The sequence below is a fragment of the Daktulosphaira vitifoliae genome, unplaced genomic scaffold, assembly GCF_025091365.1.
Source record: "Daktulosphaira vitifoliae isolate Bord-2020 unplaced genomic scaffold, ASM2509136v1 Scaffold_1, whole genome shotgun sequence".
NCBI classification, from domain to species: Eukaryota; Metazoa; Arthropoda; class Insecta; order Hemiptera; family Phylloxeridae; genus Daktulosphaira; species Daktulosphaira vitifoliae.
In genome coordinates this window covers 52,676,317-52,694,962 of record NW_026099572.1, presented here as the reverse complement: position 1 = coordinate 52,694,962, position 18,646 = coordinate 52,676,317, and the positions used below count along the sequence as shown (strand labels likewise).

At 35.0% G+C, this 18,646-nt stretch overlaps 1 protein-coding gene across 3 annotated transcripts in view; it reads right to left on the bottom strand.

The window, feature by feature from the left end:
* The window catches only part of LOC126896136 (protein outspread), a 65,503-nt gene that overhangs the window by 29,487 nt on the left and 17,370 nt on the right, over positions 1-18,646 (bottom strand). For 2 of the 3 annotated variants that reach the window (XM_050668629.1, XM_050668632.1), the window contains exons 2-3: positions 16,488-16,568; positions 5,590-5,655 (exon numbers count right to left, since the gene is read on the bottom strand). In XM_050668629.1, coding sequence (XP_050524586.1) covers positions 5,590-5,655; positions 16,488-16,568 — 147 coding nt within the window. Of the gene's footprint in view, positions 1-5,131; positions 5,255-5,589; positions 5,656-16,487; positions 16,569-18,646 lie in introns of those variants that run through there. The other variant, XM_050668630.1, reaches the window with a different exon arrangement.

Here is an 18,646-nt window from a genome sequence, read left to right as displayed (position 1 = left end):
AAAATTAATTTTTATAGTGCTGCACGAGTTAAATAACTGTCTAATTAAAGAGTCAGACTCGTATTAAACTGATCGAAAAAAATTACATACGTTAAAATTATTTGAAAATGACGGTCGACCCGTAGGAGTTATCAAGGAATCAATCAGCTCGAATATGTTGTAATAATATTTAGTTGTCCAGACAAAACCGATTAAATGTAATAAATTAGGAAATGGTTGCTATTAAGTGGATATTTTTAGTTGTCTACAACTACATGATTTCCGTAAAAAATTGCATGTATAAACAATTTTTAATAAAAAAAAAAGTTCTACTAAACTTTCAAAGCGCATTTTTCTTGATAAGCAGCAATGATTTTTAATTTTACTCATAACATGTAATGCTGTAGTTTGACGACTTATTTAAATAAATTCGACCCACCGCATTGTTTTCCGTCAAGTATTTCTTACATTTGTTGTACTCACGATGTATAATAAACAAACAAACCCAAAAGATATCTGAGTGTTGTCATCTCGGAGCCGACGAAAATACACTGTCCATTGTATACGACCGTCAGACTTAACCGACTGCGCCCCGTTCGTGTGTCCGTAGTGTATTAATTATGTCCGAGTAAATTAATGATAGAAATAATATACGCGTGCCAGTTTGAAGACCTCGTCGTCGGTGACACTCGAAAGAGTATAGGGTAGAACATTGTTTTATCTCCGAGGAACGCATATTTGCCAATTTCAATGCATAATTATGTAATCGGGTAAAGAGTCATGTGTGTAATTGATCGGGAGTTTAAACCACTTTGCAACTCTCTCCTCGTGTGTATTAATATGTCCAAACATATTTGGGTATTATTTTAAATTGCGAGAAAGTAATAAAACGAAAACTGAAAAATCGGGTTTTGTATAGCCGTTGTTACTCGATACGCTGCGAACTCGGTAATTACTATCACCGACTTGGTGTTAATACACTTACATATTTACATAATTCATACATCGTTACGGCTGTCTATGAGCTGAAAAATATATTGGCAGCTGGTTTGGATTATTAACAAAAACACATCTACAGTTACTGTCACCGAAAAATATACGAGTCCGATGAACTATTTTTTTTCGCTATTTATGTCTCATAATGAAAACGATGTAATAAGAGTCATTTCACTTGGACAATTTGTAGACCACGACGAAATCTCTCCAATTGGCGTTAACCTTATGTGCGGAAAAAAGTTGTCCGTCTCGGATTTCTTTCGAAACAACGCCGTGTCGATTTATTTTTGTAACCGTGGAAAAATTGAAGATACATTTTGGGTTTTCCCATTCACCACCATATCGGTCACAAAGGCTTAAGTTTTTTTTGTCGTATATTTATTTATAAAAAACCACATAACAGCTTTGGTGGATAAAACTGTATGTTACAACGACATTAACACCTGTATAATAATGATGTACAGCTACATCCAGCTCTTAAAGGATCGCACCCAAAGAGATTTCAATGCGCACACGATGTTGGGTACAACGTACAATGGTTTGAATGTTTAATCAAGACGTATTATGATAATATTAGTGGCTTAATTCGATACGGAATTCAACACACGAATCTCTTCCTAACAGTACGGAATGATAAATTATCAACACCGAGTTACGATGAAAATGACGTTGGCGGTAGGTCAAGTCGTTCCTCATGGATTTTCATTTGAATTCATGACCACCTCGTTACAATTCGGTATCGTTTGTAAGTCATGATCTTTGTTGACGTAGGCATGGGAATAATTGTACTACAACGGCATATATGTGTACGGTAGCTGGTACGTAACTGATTAATTCAGGAAAAAGACACTGCATCAGCACGGATACGAGGTATACCGGTAGACATTTAAAATGGTATATTAAAAATATGACAAAAATAATATTTAATGACCACTGAGCGGCGCTTATTAGACCGTAAACAAAAAGTAACGTCCATTTCAGGGTTTCGCGTTTGAATAAAAAATCAGACTAGATTACAAACAACAACAATAATAATAGGGTGTCCTCCGCGTAATATCGTTCATGGTTTTTTTAACGCTGTACCGTCCAGTCCAAACGTTGTTTTAAACAAACAACGTCGGATTCGTCCCATTATTGTTGCATCTGCTGCGTATTATGTACTTATTTCATAATAAGTAATAGCTCATATCCGTTTTGGCCGACCGTCGCAATTTAAATAGTGTTCGCATTACATTGCGAAATACTTGCGATTATGTTTTAGAACAATATCTCTCACCCACACAACGCGATTACATTATTGTACACGGGCGTCTCGACAATGACGGTTTTGTTAATGCCTATTGCGCCGTGTCAGTACTGTTGTTATTATATTTTTGTCGTTAATTAATCCACAGCCTATTTTATGGAAATCTTGTGGGCCGACGACAAAACTAAATATATTACAATCCGATGCAATAACGCTGTTGTTTTATTACTATTGTTGCGTAGCATAGGAATCTTCGTACGATAACTACTGCTACCAATAAAAAAACGGGCCAAGTGTTGGCCGACGAGATAAGTTGATCTTGTTTGCACAAGCGCATAGGATGTTGTAATTAAACAACTCGACAATGTTAAATTTATAAAACATTAAGCTGTTACTGGGTTACAAAAAAAAAAAACATGTAAACTGCGCTAGGTTAATAACCGGTAGGTTTACCGAATGTAGACATTAGTAACAACCCAAACAGTTGTAGGACCCACAGATGCATACACCAAAATATCATGGCAGATAATTGTCACGGTTCGTACGACGAGTGTGTGGCGCCCGTGTTCGAGACGACGATACGATAATCGCACCGGCGTTGGCGTGTGTGCTGCCACAACTAAGGCTGATTTCGGGAGAAAATTATAGTAATATTAAAACCTTATGGCCGTAGATTGTGGAAACACTGTAATAACATACACGTCATGTGTATACGTTATGCACGGCACTTGTTATCAACGAAGAGGGCCGTCAACACTACTACTGACGCCGCCGCCGCCGCTGTATCGTCACGATGATTAGCGCTCGTCATCGGTCGGTCGTAAGGTGCGCAAGAGATGATCCTCCAAAAATCACATAGATAAACAGAATTACACGTAAGGTAAGTATGTGAGGGAATGCGGTCGGGTCCCGGGCGTCGCTGCAACCACCGCCGTACACAGAGATACGGCAAGGTGGATGACCTTGGGACGCGACCTCCATCGGCCAGGTGAATGTTTGTATAATATCTGATGTGTGTGTGTGTGTGATGATATCCCACTACCGGCGACGTATCAGTTTTACCGAATACGTGCATTATATAACTACCTATGTTATTTTCGGGACCACAGTATTCGGCTGAGATTGCAATCCCTGCGTGCAGATATTGTGGCTCGACGATATCGGCGGACGCCTGGCATTCCTGAACTATTATTATCGGTGTGTACATGGCCAAACATGTTCAATCCGATTTTACACCTGACACCACGCTGCACGACATCTGGACCGAGTGTGTTCCGTAAAAGGGATGCTCGACGAAAAACCACTAAGAGCTCATAGAAGAGAACTTGTACAAATAGAATCGATTTTACGGTTCTCGATCAATTTAAAATGTCATTATTCATATTCCGCTTCCTCGTCATGAACCACCAAATGTCCAATAATCCACCAAAATACTAAGGCACACCCTCGTTAATGTTTGTTGCCGAGGTAATGCTATTAATGGCAAACTAATGTGTAAGAATGCAACCCGGTTACAATGCGTTTAATAGTTCATAATTGACGTGCAGCGACCAATTGATAAATATGAACGTAGGCTAACGTGTAACTACGCAAGTGTTAAACTTCCCTAGTGCTGCTAAGTAGAAGTGGAATGATCAAATCAGGAACTCGGAATAACACGCCGATGGCATTCGTTTGCAGACATCGATAATTATTTCATAACGAAATTGGAAAAATTACACCTCTGCAGATCAATACAAATTTGAACACTTGATGTAACCCGATCGTTTGAACTTCAAATCACAATGGGCGGCGGGTAAAATATTTATTTGACAACCAAGTCATATACGGACAAAAATCAGTGAACACAGATAAACCTTAATTGGCATATGACAATCCTACGGACTGCGTACGAATGAGCATTTTTTAATGCAGTTTAAAATGCGTGATGAAATTATGACCTCACCTAAATGAACGTTTACCAAATGAATATACGACACATAATCTTTGGTTGTCTGACTATTATTGTTAAGTAGTAGACATCAGTGGTTATCTTTTGATTCGTTTTTATCGGTTGTGTCCGTGTTGTATTGAGTGGAATTTGCATAAAAGTTCTTTAATATATCTTATGTTAGAATAACATTATGCATTATATTTGAGAAAGATTTTGTGAAGTGTGTATAGCGGGCGCATAAAATAATCTATTCTTATGTAATTGAGAAAAACAGACACTCGATGCGAATATGTGTAGGTTTTGATGGTCGAGTTTACGAGCTTAGAAAAATACATGACATGTTCTCTATTTACATATTAGAATATTTTATTGCTGACAAATTTACATCGTGAATTATATTATCAAGTGGCGTCTGTTATGATTTCAAACCACACAATTATAACGACGAATAAGCCATTAGATTGAATTTTATGTAAAAAATGAACAACAATGAAAATTTATAATGGACTTGTCAGACAGACACTAATACTNCAACAATGAAAATTTATAATGGACTTGTCAGACAGACACTAATACTCGGCCAACGTGTAATACTAGTTTCTATAATTAAGTCATTCTAGAGATTTTTGGTAAATTTTGGTTATTGAAAAGACAACACGGGTTGATTACAAACACGTTCTTCGCTTAGCTCCAATTTCGATTTGTATTATGATAAAATAAAAAAATAGAGGAATTTCTGTTTTGTAGATAAAAAAATACAGCCTTAGAAATCGGATTCCTTTAGGTTACGACAGATGGCACGACAGTAAAATAAATTTTATTGATAATCCAATTAACGTCTCGATGGCGAAATTAAACAGTTTTCTTTTTATTATTATTTTTTTTTTTTTAAACTTGTATACGGCCGAATTGTGGCAAACTGATTTCCATATTAATAGAGGCGGCAAAGAAAAACACGAACTATAATGTTAACTTACCACCATAATACTCAGGAACCGGCAAAACCACAAAGTAATGGACCGCGATCGTATATGTTGCGTTCGAATTGATTAAAAGCATCGACTGTAGATGAAGATTTTATGTGAAAGAGATAAAATAGTGATTGCACTTAAAGGCGCAATAGTAAAAATAGAATTTTAACATTTAATGCAATTGGACGTTAATTTTAGGAAGACTTTTTTTTGCTTTAACATTTTAAAGTTCAAACTCGGGAGGATAGCCTTAAGACAAACGGGAATGATAAGTGCGTACAGATAAGTCTAAAAATACACGTTGTACACAGCAGTCCGGGCAATGCCAACAATTCTCCAGCTGTCGCAGTTACCATATGGAAACCATTATAAATAAAAACGCCAGCGCAATGAGCTCTCACACGTTTTGTGTGCAGGCCATGTAATATGTGTACTTATAAAAAGTGTATTATATTAATACTCACATGTTCGTCGAGCGAATAAATCAGTTCTCCGTCGTCGAACAGCACAAACCACCGCCTTTGCCATCTCTATAAAGCAAAAATAGAAAACAAAAATTAGTACACATTTTTAGTGTTCATTCTTAACGCGATGAAAAAATATTACGACACAAAAACAGTAATTTATTTATACTGTAAATGCATTGTAACAGCTACTGCCGGCAATAATAAATTATGAAATAATGATTTTTGGTGACACTGTTTAGTTTTGTTTTTGTCTAGTCATTTTTGACCCAACATCAAGGTTGTACGAACAAAAATAGCATAATCGGTATTGACTATTGTCGAAGAAGGTGACGGCACATAAAAAGTTGAAAACGTACTAGTTAAGGTACGAATCGAGTTCGGTTGTACCGTTAATAAAACTTTGAATAGAAATAAAAAATCACTGTACAGCTGGCATACACACATACTTGTTCGTAAGTATACCCCAAGTTATGGTTTACGAATAGACTGAAGGTGACATATCGAATACGAGTGCGCAATAGCGAAGGACGCGACCAATTTATTCAACAGAAAAGACCATCAAACTGTTTATCACGAGAAACGTTAGTATAATGAACTTTAAAAAGTACATTCTACTACGAGAAGATTACAAATAGAGTCTTTAGTATTAAAATTACTACTTTGAGGTAGGTATCTCGTACGCATTACCTGCTTTGCCAATCCAAGTTGGCTCGGGTACCTATAATTTTTTTGTGCGCATACGTATAATTGTCTCTCGAATGCAGTCAGCAGTGCAGCTGGGAAATTTGCGTACAATTGAAAAAAAAAATACGGAGCAATTAAAATATAATTATAACTCGCGTGAGTTCGACGTACGCTTGGCCGTTTAAGCAGCACGTCTACACACACAGAAGTACCGATTGCCCGTTGTAAAATAAAAAACGGATGATTGGGTGCATTTAAACAGCGGAACCGCAGTTGTGTCGGCGAGCTGATTATCCTCACACACATTACGACTATTAAATAATGTAGTGTAATGTACAGGTATTGGTAAACTGCTGCGGTCGAACAATGAAATGATGTGATGCTCTCTCGGACGGGAAAACGAACCACAGTGTATTTTATTTTTACATGATTCTTGTATAGCATATTATTGCCAAGTGCCTCGGTTTGTTAACAGTGCGACGAGGCCGTTCTGGAAAACAATATGCTCAAAATGTAAATGAAACTAATTTCTAACTTAGTCATAGTTTGATAATATCAGCACACGCGGTCAGGGTAACAGTCTTATAATCACAAAAAAAAAAACAATTATAGACTCTCATTAATAAATAGTACACGGTATAACAATCGCAATGTGATTGTTAGAACAAAGTTCGTCATTATACAGATTAACTGATATTGTCAAGAACATTGCCCAGATTATAGATCTCGTGATAGAAAACAATACATTTTCATTTTATCGTTGAAACCATTGAAAAAAAGCCGAGCACTCTAGATTTACTATATTTGTTCTTNAAACCATTGAAAAAAAGCCGAGCACTCTAGATTTACTATATTTGTTCTTTGCAAACGCAACACACGAGATCTTCAAGGTTTATTTTATGGGCTAGGCATTTGAATACGTTAAGATAGAGTACAATAATAGCGTTCCATAGAAAAATCCTCCTCTATGGTAGACCCTGCCAGTGTCCTCGGAGACGTATCGTTGAATCTGTTATTTTCCCATGCAAAGTATTTGCATTTCTTCAATTATGTTTACACACGAGGAGTATGCGCGCACTTTAAATATTATTATAATTCGTTTTGCGTGTAAAACTGGTCGAGCTGTACACTGCTAGACGCATAATACGAGAAGCTCGCAGTTGAAACTACTGCAACTACTAGTACCCATATTATTATTATTGAAATAGTTATCCACATTATTGTCAATAATTAATGTTATTTTATGGCAGAGCACTCGAGACACACGCGCTGCAATAAAACCCCAATACATAATATAGAAGAGGGAAAAGTCTTTGTATAATAAAATGAGACCACGCAAACACACAATGCGTTTATTTTCACATCCAACTGTAGAAAAATGATTCGCGTAACCGAGAACGCAGCATTGTACTGTGACCAATAAAATATATTATTATCAATTATGTTATGCAGAATTATTTTCCGTTTCATTGGTCAAGCGAAATTGTGATACGAGGGCACATAAGACACAACCGCAAAGTACGAAACCGTGTAGAAACATTTTAATTTCATAACCCCAACACTGGTTGTCTCAACCCTGTAGCCGCGTTTCATAAAAACTTATTAAAATCCGCGCAATAAAAAATCAATTACCTGAATAGAGAACTGTGTGAATATTTTCTAATAATTTTTTCATCAAATAGATAAGAATAAAATTCAATTTGAAATGACCGACTTTGGCTTGTACTAGAACGAAACAATAAAAATGGAAATATTTGGCCTAAATGAATCGTTCAGTTTCGTTAAGAAATTGGCACGACTTGTAAAGTGTAATTATTGCGCGAATCGCAAGCCATTCGAAAACCGGAATGTTTCAGGGTAAAAATTGAAAGGCGCACGATAATCGCTATATTGTTTACATCTTAATTTGTTACAAATAGCTGCTGCAGTGCAGTTTCTCAATAAAAAAAAACGCGTATCGATTTTGTAAATCTAAAATGGCTACTGAATTGTTGGCACTCGACCAGTTGAATTTGATTTTATTTTCCTATACCGATAAAATTCTACAATCGAAATCAAATTAATGTCGTGAATTATCAACATGGCGATGCATCAATTTGAGCACACACTTTATCATTGTATGTGTTGTGCTAATAACTTGTTGCGAAAAATACTCAACATAACTATTCAATTGAGTCACATTGACATTTTTTTTAATAATGATTTATTGTTTTTTTTTCGCGCTCATAGTAATCATTCATGTCTACAAACATTTAGAAAAGACAACATAACTCTTATGGGGAATTTATGTACGCGCACGGTATCATTCGATGTTATTGTTAGGGAGTACCTATGCAATTTACTATCGATACTTTCAATATGTAAAGAAGTGTATTTAATTTCTATTAGTTTTGCTCGAGTAATATTTTCCGCGTATCAGTTATCACATTATTTCATTACCATTAATAATACCTTTAACCATAAAAAAAAAAAGTTCAATTATCGACGATTATTTATACAAACATGATCGGATCTTTTAGAATATTTATTAATCGGGAATGTTGTATAATATGTAAGCTTCGAGTTAAAAAATAAGTATTTATTTTTTCTAATTTATTCGCACAAAAACATTCCAAAACCATTTGTGTAATAATTCATTTATTATTCGTTATCTTAATGATTACAAATTCACGTACAATATTATGCTATTAATTATCTAAATGATTTGCTTAATCATCATGCGAATTACATGGGACCAGGTGCGTTATCGATCGGCGAGATTTATCATAATCAACGGTTATTAAACTGTATGTCTGAGAATTTTTTCGTGGGGTACAATAATTGTACTCTACACTTTACCTTTGGGTGTATAATTATTGTAAACTTATAATAACTAGACATAGTGCGCGTTCATTAATTTAGATGTCTACAAGTAATTATCAACGTTAACCATCGAAAAACGGGAGTCGGCGAAACGTTATCACGATTAGGACACACACATTCACTAGTCTCTGAGAGGTATACAAGAGGAACTTCAAAAATGGCAGTGAAAAAAAATGACGTGCTATGATATGTTACGTGCGCTGACTACGATACTACAATGTGTGTATACATAAGTGTGTTTGATGCGATAGTAGGAGGACGATGAACCCATTTGGCGGCATGGTGATTGTTTATTCACACACACACACACATAATACATACACAGGTCAATCGGTTCCGACACTATCATCACCGTCGGTATTGTGTACCGCGCATTGTACAATATATATATATATACATATGCATTCCATTCTTACACTAATGTACATCATAATGCAAAAAAGAAACACATGTATATATGCAGTACTATTGTGAGGCGATTTAATTTATGTCATCGATTGTAAGCATGAGCGAATTATGTATACATGCGGTTTTCGATAATGACACCGGAGGATTGATAAGGCCAGAGGTGGTCCACGGGCGGCCGCTGCCAAATGGATGACACACATGCAATCAAGTCCCAAGTACGTTTGAAACGAATCTATATTGTTGTTGCGGTCTTCTATTTTATTTTTATTTTTAATTACATGGCGGTACGGGTACGACTACATCTGATTGGTTTTTCTATATTAGGAGCACCCCCCGAAGATTTTACAAATTACAACTGTAATATGTCGGTGAACATTTTCACGCGTTTCTAATAGAACAAATAGGATATGTCTATTTTTCTTCTGTAGTTGGCGTGTTAGGTTAATTTCGTTTGAAGTTTATCGTACTGAAGCAAAGTAGCCGAACCCACTGCAGCAGTAACTACTGTCGTTACTACATGTAAACGCATAGCCCAATTACATTATTTTTGCGGTTAGAAAATAAACGCATGGGAAGTCTAATGTTTTTTTGTTGATTAATGTTCTCAACAGCTAAATTGCTATCCAACTGTCCTCGATTGAACACATGATCATACCCTGTTAGAAGGTACACGTCTAAGGCATACTTAAAACAGTTTTGGGTTCCTACCAGTTAAATATAATATCCGCAGTGTTAAACTGACTTTTGTTAATTTATTATTTCAAACAGTTTTTTAATAAAATAAATACTTAAATTAAATGAATTAACAGCATATCAAATAAGTAACGACCTCGCTGCGACGGCTGTGTGTATGTATAACGAATTTCAACTGAAAACAATTGCGCATTTAAATGCCTTCATAAAATATAAACACAAAACTACGAGTTTCTACCGAAAGACATGAAACATAAATAATTGGTATTCTAAAAAATGCATTACTATTTTTCATAGTTGCACATAATAGTTAACCACGAGCAATTGCGAAAGAAATTAAAATCGATTCGCAGAAACATCAGCAGTTGAACACGAGCGCATGGATTTTTAGTTAGCCAATTATATTTGCAATCATTTATTTCAGCACATCTATTCGGTGCACATGGCAAATACCTCAAAGTTGTGGATTACGGTAATATTTTATCGAACGAAAGATTAACACGTGTTCTTATATCTGAAAACCGATATTTTTATTTGAATATTTATAAATAAGTAAAAAGCATTAGGTAGGCAAAGCGTAAAACTACATCACAGGTTCGTGTGGTTTTCTCTTTGACGCAATTAACTGTGTAAAACATAATACAACAAGTTTTAAAAACAACACCCGATTTGGAAAATAAGTGTTAAAATTAGGAGGGATGAGTAACAAACATTTTTCATCAATACACGCCCAAAGGAAAACCTCAATCAATTTTGATAGAGAAATTTTATCAAGGGTTTATGATAATGTTTTATTAATACGAACAAAATAACTATTCTTATAAATAATTATTGTTCAAGACAAGAAAAAAAATGATCATATTGATAAATATATCATAGATTCAATAGTAATGATATATTTATCAAATTGAACAATGAATTTATTATATAGATCGAGGTTTTTCTTTGGGTGCAGTAACGCGTTGCCACGAATATTGTAACATATTATATGTTTAGAAATAAAAAAAAATCCTAAGCTTGGGTATAAAAATAACACATATGTATAGAAGCAATTATGGCGTTTAATCCTTTATCAACTTTGGCAATGCGTTCGCAAGATAATTTTGCACGTATATCGGTTATATTTACCATGTTAACACTAAGTCATTAACAGACGGTTTTAATAATTAATAGTATTCATCATTCACGTGCGTATAGGACGTCGATAAATAATCGCGTTAACATATTGAATTTATTTGATCAATAAACCACTTGAAATCGAAGTAATCTTTAAAAAACGTTTAAAATACAGTAATTAGCGGAAAAGTTAGACGGATTAAAGTATTACTGTTATAGCTGTTTACATAACAAGAAAAAAAAACAACAGAAGTGGTTTAAACAAGTTTAAAAATTTGCTACTTTATAGAGCAGTAACATGTGCCTACGTTTTATTAAGTAGGCGAGAAAAACACGGATTTGACACAAACCGACGGCCTACTACAAGTAAAACTTTTTTTTTTCTCGAGAAAGAAAATATACCAACTACACAATAAATAGGAACAAAATGTGACACGCCGTAGGAAAATATGCTCGCGTTTCATCAAAGTTCACATGAATTTTCAAGGGCATGAGATAGCGCTGGTAACTACAACATAATGTATTACAAGCACCGCCGACGCCGCTTGTTAACAGCTCTGGGCAAATTATTCTTTAATTACCGGTTAAAAAAAATCTATATACGAGTATATATGACTATAGACATATTATACATATAATAATAATAGCAACAATACTAATAATAATAAAACGTGAACGAATCGTGCGTTACAAAATCGTTAAGAAATTGTTCAGTATAATAATAACACGACACAACGCACACTAAACTAGTATCAAGGTCGGACAAAATATTAATAAAGAGAGAGAAAAAAATTATGAAAACCATTGGAAATGATAAGTGATAATTCTCGATTAGAAACAGAAAATTTAACGAATGTGTGGAGAATGTTACGGACGCGGGCTGACAGCTTCGGAGTTCTTCTGGAGGTAGTCTCGCTGTACGTCGTGGGCTCTACTGCATAAAAAAAAAAAAAAATTTGTTATTGTGCAACGCGCGCAAAGCCGTAGATGAATAAAAGACAAAAAATGGATCACCCGATCGTTCTAAAAACTGCAACGCTGCTGTATAATAAGGATAAAAGAAAAATGCATTACATAACTTATGAATTAATGTATTTTTTTTTTTTTTTACTTAAACTACTCACGGATTAATACGTCGCGGTATTATTCCTAAGCCCACAATGTTCGTGGCGTTAATCTATTTCGTGAACACAATCTGTTCTCGGGCACTGAAACGTGTCCGAAATGTTGGATATTACAGTTTGTGTTTTCCTTTGGTACAAAACAAACAAAACGCGGATAATTTCGCAAACATAATATAATAGTAATTTAATCGAAACCGGCGTTTGTCGATGATGCGCACAATTCTCGTCTTTTGTCAGTATCATATACACACTTTCAACGGTGACATTGTGCGTATTGTGTTCTTCATATTATGCGACTCGTGTGAACTAGCTCGAGCAGTTCGTACACACACCAGTACATCTTGTAATATCAATGTTGTTGAACGTTTCCCCTCGCCGTTGTCCGTCCGAGCGCACTCACCAGAGGTGTTAACGAGCTTATCTAGACACGGCCAATAGCACATTTACAGTCTATAAAAGTGTATTATAACATGAGGTCTCCACATTGGAACATGCTTTGAGTTTTATCGGCTCTCGGCGTGCCAGGCATACTTTGGCAAATACCATCGCACACGTGAAATGTGACATTTTCCCACCTTTTGACAATTGCACTGGGCATCTTATAAGCCCGTGGGTATACGATTAAGTCGCGACCGCCGCCATCGAGGCCTCGTCAGATCTCGCCCGGCTTATAATTTAATATTATTGTACGAACGCGTACCAGGAGAAAGTAACGCGTTTCCTCTCCGTTCGCACTTGCAGCACGCTGCACACGCCACATGGCCAAATCAATAAGTCATTATTTATGTCATAGTAAACGTACGTACATTTTTTATACGCACGTCCAAGACGCGTAAGCCTACGACGTTCGCCTTGGACGCCTTTAACTCTGTGGAAAATTTAACCATGCAGGTTTCCTGTGTAGGCTTTCAAATCATACAAGTTCAATCCGATCGGTAGTAGTGAACTGGTAGATAAAAAGTTTTATGCCTACAACGTCATACGCGATTTGTACACTTTTTTGGTATCTATTGCGTTTGTTATGAATAAATATTTCCCTACTAATCAATACGACGCGACCTTGCGTTCCACGCCCTCCAGTTGGTCGTATTCAACCCGCGAGATATTTTGTTTATTATAGTTTTCATATGTGTCATTCGAACAATGATCCTAATACTATAGGCATCTAATGTTCCGCCTACACGTTCACGCGTCACAGGCATACTCTAGGTCGAAAGTCGAGCTTATCGCTCGGCTAGCTGCATTCATTACGAAACTGATAGACATGCAGTGCGCGTACAACTTCTGTAGGTGCCACATCCGCCAAAATCGGAGTCTCCCTTCCGGCCGTTCCCACTTGAAACTCCAAGACAATACTGCAGCAATTGGCCGTCACGTCCGTCACTGATTGGTAGAATATCGCGGTTGTTCTTCGCGTGTGGAATGTTTCACGCGGCTGCAAGCCTACCTCATTTGGTAACGGCAGTGCCAGCACACTTGAGGCTTTGCGGCCTAACATTAAAACCGAAGTGCTGCGTTATTGCCGCCGGTAAGCAATGCGCTCGTGCACTGTCCTTCTACTGACGCCCACCCGAAAAGACAATATTATGTTCTCTATAGTTCGTTACTATTGTGGTATGCCATTGAAAATACCTAACACATTATATAGCTCGATTATCTCGGTGCAAAGAGTGCAGTCAGCTTGCGACATATAAGAGTAAATAATAAACATTTTATTTATAAACAAACCAAATCGAACTTGGAGGTGCACAAATTTGATTCGACGGCCCACGGGAGTCTGATAATTTCGGCAATCGTGTTTGTTTCACAAAATTTTAATTATGTTAACATTTTTCGAATATATTATGTTCTCGGGCACGATCAAAAGGTTAAATGTTATGAGCCCTGCGGCCATTTCGTTCCGGAAACCATACTAACTAGATGAAAGCGTATGTGTTGTCGTTATAGCTATTATTATTATTTTTATCGTACTTGTATGTAACGCGGGCGAAGTGATATAATGGCAGTCACAAAAATAAGAAACGATCATCTGTTACGCGCTCGTTCGGGTTGACTGACGACTGTGAAGGAGTCACGTCTTTTTGTCGATGCCGTCTCGCCGGTGTTACTCCGGCCACTGTCCGCTGCAATGGCCGGCTTCGACTTTATTTTTTATCGAAGACAGTGTAATCAGTTTTTTATAAAACCTTTAATGATTACCAATATACGTGACGACAACCTACCCTTTTTGTCTACCTCCTCCTTCCCATCAAACACAGCATTAACTACAACCTATGTAATACATGTTCACGCCTGTCAATGTTCAAGAACAAATATGATATATGGTTTATTAAAACAAAAATTACTGTACTAGTACAAGTTGTGATACAAAGGCAAAAATAGGTAGATACCAAAATAATTCTTTAAAACACAACACATACCGCGGTAGTTACAAATATTATAGAGTATGTTAACCGGTATGAAAAAAAAACACAATGAGAAATTAAATTAAAACAAAGTCTTACATTAAGTACCTTCGTAAATTGAAAACTAGTATTTGAAATGATTTATTGAAACCGGAAACGAATACGTCTAGTTTTTTTCGTGTGTTGACAAACGTTAATATGGTAGACATTCATAATAATTTTACAGCCACCACATCAATCCAAAATATTCATAGTTTTTGATAAAAACTTCAGATGTAACTGATTTTAAGAATTAATTAACATAATTATTTATCAATAAAATCATAAAATTGATTAGAAGCTTAAAGAAATTCATCTGTCATTGGTCAGGAAATAATTGAAATGCATATTAAAGCTATAAAATTTTTACTTTGAATTTTAATTTGAAATTATAAAGAGTGTATCATCATTAAACAATGATGATTAGTCTTTGTTAAAAAAAACATACGTGATAACACAGACAACAGTTAAAAAATGTGTTTTAAAACATACATTGGTGGGGTGAAATATTTAATGGCTGTATTGTTTTTAATTGAATATTTATTAAATTGTTTAATGTAACTATTAATAGTTTTACGTATTTTTAAATATCATAACAGGAAATTCTTCCTACAAGGCAATGAAAGAGACAGCGAGAAATGTGCTCATTGCTACACAGATGCTGTTTGACTGTAGAAAAAATAATACATATGCATAGAACATTACGAAAACAATAGACAATTTTCGTCAATACTGCCAACAAATAAGGAAAAACATCTGAGTATTACAGAGAAATATTTTAGTATTTAGATATATTCATTGGCGGTTACTGTAGTAGGTATGTGTGTGGGTTGATCATTAGTCCTAATCAGCTTAGTGCCGACATAAATAAATGTAATAAATGACAATGTATTTTAGAAGAAAATTATAATGATCGTAATAAACAAAACTGAACTCAAAGTACTTAAAAAAAAAAAATGAAAATAACAAGTTGTGATCATTATTGGATTATAACAGCAAATCATTATTAACACACTGACCACGACAACAGTTGTAACATTTTTCTTCTTGTCCATTCAAAACGTAATTATGGTCAGAAACATTCAGATAAAATAAAAAAGAGAAACCAAATATATCATCATCTATCCCTTAGGTGAAAACAACATTAATGACTTTCACTACTATATTTCCGATCGACTGGTTTTTGCGATTAAAAAAAAAAATTGTAAAAGGTCTACAAACTAGACAGCCGCATAAAACCTGCTTTCAAGGGATTAATGGAGCAAAACAAGAAATCCGTTCATTTATTCTCAATAGCAAACAATAACATACATATTTATAATTGGACAGTTGTGTTTGACAGTTAATCTACCATGAAACCGCGTTTTGTGAAAATTGATAAACTCCACAAAAGGTTATGGATTTTATTATCTAATCTAAATAAGCCTAGCGTATAAGTTTGACGTCTGGGTAATTATAACGGAGAAATTTTTTCACCTCTGAATTTGGATGTTATAAATATAAACCGTTTGCACGAGGTTTTCAAGTAAGACTATCATTTCAATGAAATACTTTCCGCTCTTACCTTGGTCCTGTTTATAGGATTTGAGAAATCTCGTCCGGGCGCTACGAATAGATATCCGCATTTTACCGCTTTCCTGGTAGCCTAAAACAAAATTAAATTACATTAAAATTATTCTCATGTATTATTAAAAATAGTATATATATATTTTCATGGTAAAAATTAATTTATATTATTGAAAACAAACTCAAAAAATGCTATAAAGTTCGCTAAATGTAGATTAATATCTGATTGTATTATGACAATATGTCTGTTGCATAAAAATATTAATCCGTTTAATACAAATGACTCTCAAATTTAAGAAACCAATATAAATTAATAATCAGATATCAAAATACCTACGAGGTCATTAAAGAACTTAACGATGATTAATGAAACTTATTGACTTCCAGATCTCCCACTTTAGTTAGGTTAAAAACATATATACTCAATTTAAACACATGAAGCCACCGACAAGCTGCAATCGTAAGACTTCTAAATCGCTAACTGTCGTGTCTGATGGATTACCGAGCGCAAAAAATAACAACCTCTTGTACTTTGCACGATTAATAATAACAAAATAAAATACTGAAGTATTAAATTTATAAGAGTGTTAGTAACATTGATCAAATATAATAAAAAGTATGAGCGAATAATACTTTGATAATGAAAATTATAACTTACATTACTTTATGGTACTTTGTTTACATGTGATATTATAGAATTCACTTATTTAAATGCTGATGTAATGTCAGGATTTTACTTACACTGAATGACTTATCCAAAAAAATATTTTTCACTTACAATATAGCTAAGAAGTGATTATTGTAACAATTATATAAATTTTATAAATAAGTCAACAACTAGCCTTATACTTGAAAAATAAAGTTAGGCAGGAGATGATATTTTATATTTAAATAAAAATCCGTCACTGAGGTTAAATTTACATACAAGCGTAGCGATTTTTTTTAATTCACACCCTCTTATGAAAAACGTTAGTTCATTATAATTTACTCGGGTGTGTTGCAACCAAAGGAATAGAAATTTGTTTAATTACACCTATAACGAGTTTCGCTGTTGTGCGTTAATCTGCCATCATACACATAACCCGCCAAATGGTGTTTTATGATTGTGCATTATCACATCTCGAAGAAAAAACCATCATTAAATACAAATTGCATACTCGAAGAAAAATTTCACAACCATTGGACAAAAATAATCATGTATGCACATATATTGTAATTGCATACAATTATCTGCAATGGTTTAACGTCTTACTTAAATAAAAAATTTTAAGTTCCCAAAAATATCTAAAAAAAAAAAACAAATTCGACCCGTGTAAATTTTGTAAATTTTAAAGGCCTGAAAGTGAAACCAATTCGACTAAAATAATATTAACACATTAGAGTAGTAGCTCCGAGCTGTGTAAATGGTATTTGTGTACTGCGTGGCCCCAAAACGATCGGACCATTAGCGTTTCGAGTGTATGGACTTAGGCCAAACGGTCTGAATCGTTTAGGTGCTCGGGTAGAGGAAATCATGTCTGCTTACAATATTCACACACAGTTCGTGTTGACATTTATTTCTCGTTTGTTTCGTACACAGTAAGAGGGATATAAAGAACGTGTTATATTTATACTACGACCGCCGTCGTCTTAATGTTATTTATTATGTATTCGTTACAATATCGAAAAATCATAACACAACGATACGAACACTAATCGCTATTATTACTCATATTGCAGCAATACACGTTCAATTCACCAACAGTACCATAAAGTAACATAAGTGCTCGCTATCATTTGTACGGGCCACAATTGATTTTATCGACATTGCGTACGTGCAACATGCATAATGTAATAATAATATTATGACTGATCGGATTAAACGGATATAATACAAACATCAGTAACAGACGTTGGGTTGCAAAGGTCGATCGGATATACACCAGCACAGCAAAATGAAATCTATCGGAGTTATTAGACGACGTTCGATTACGGGTTCATTAACCCTAATGGACACTGGCCGTGTTTCTCTCTTTGAAATTTCGATCTTCCAAACGAAACGAACGTCTCGCCGGAGTACTTCTAGTCATGTGATTGGTTGGAAAGTTGAAGTAAATTACGCCAGGAATTTCGCCCGTGGCTAAGATTTTATTGCTAAGCAAAAAAAAAAAAAAAAAA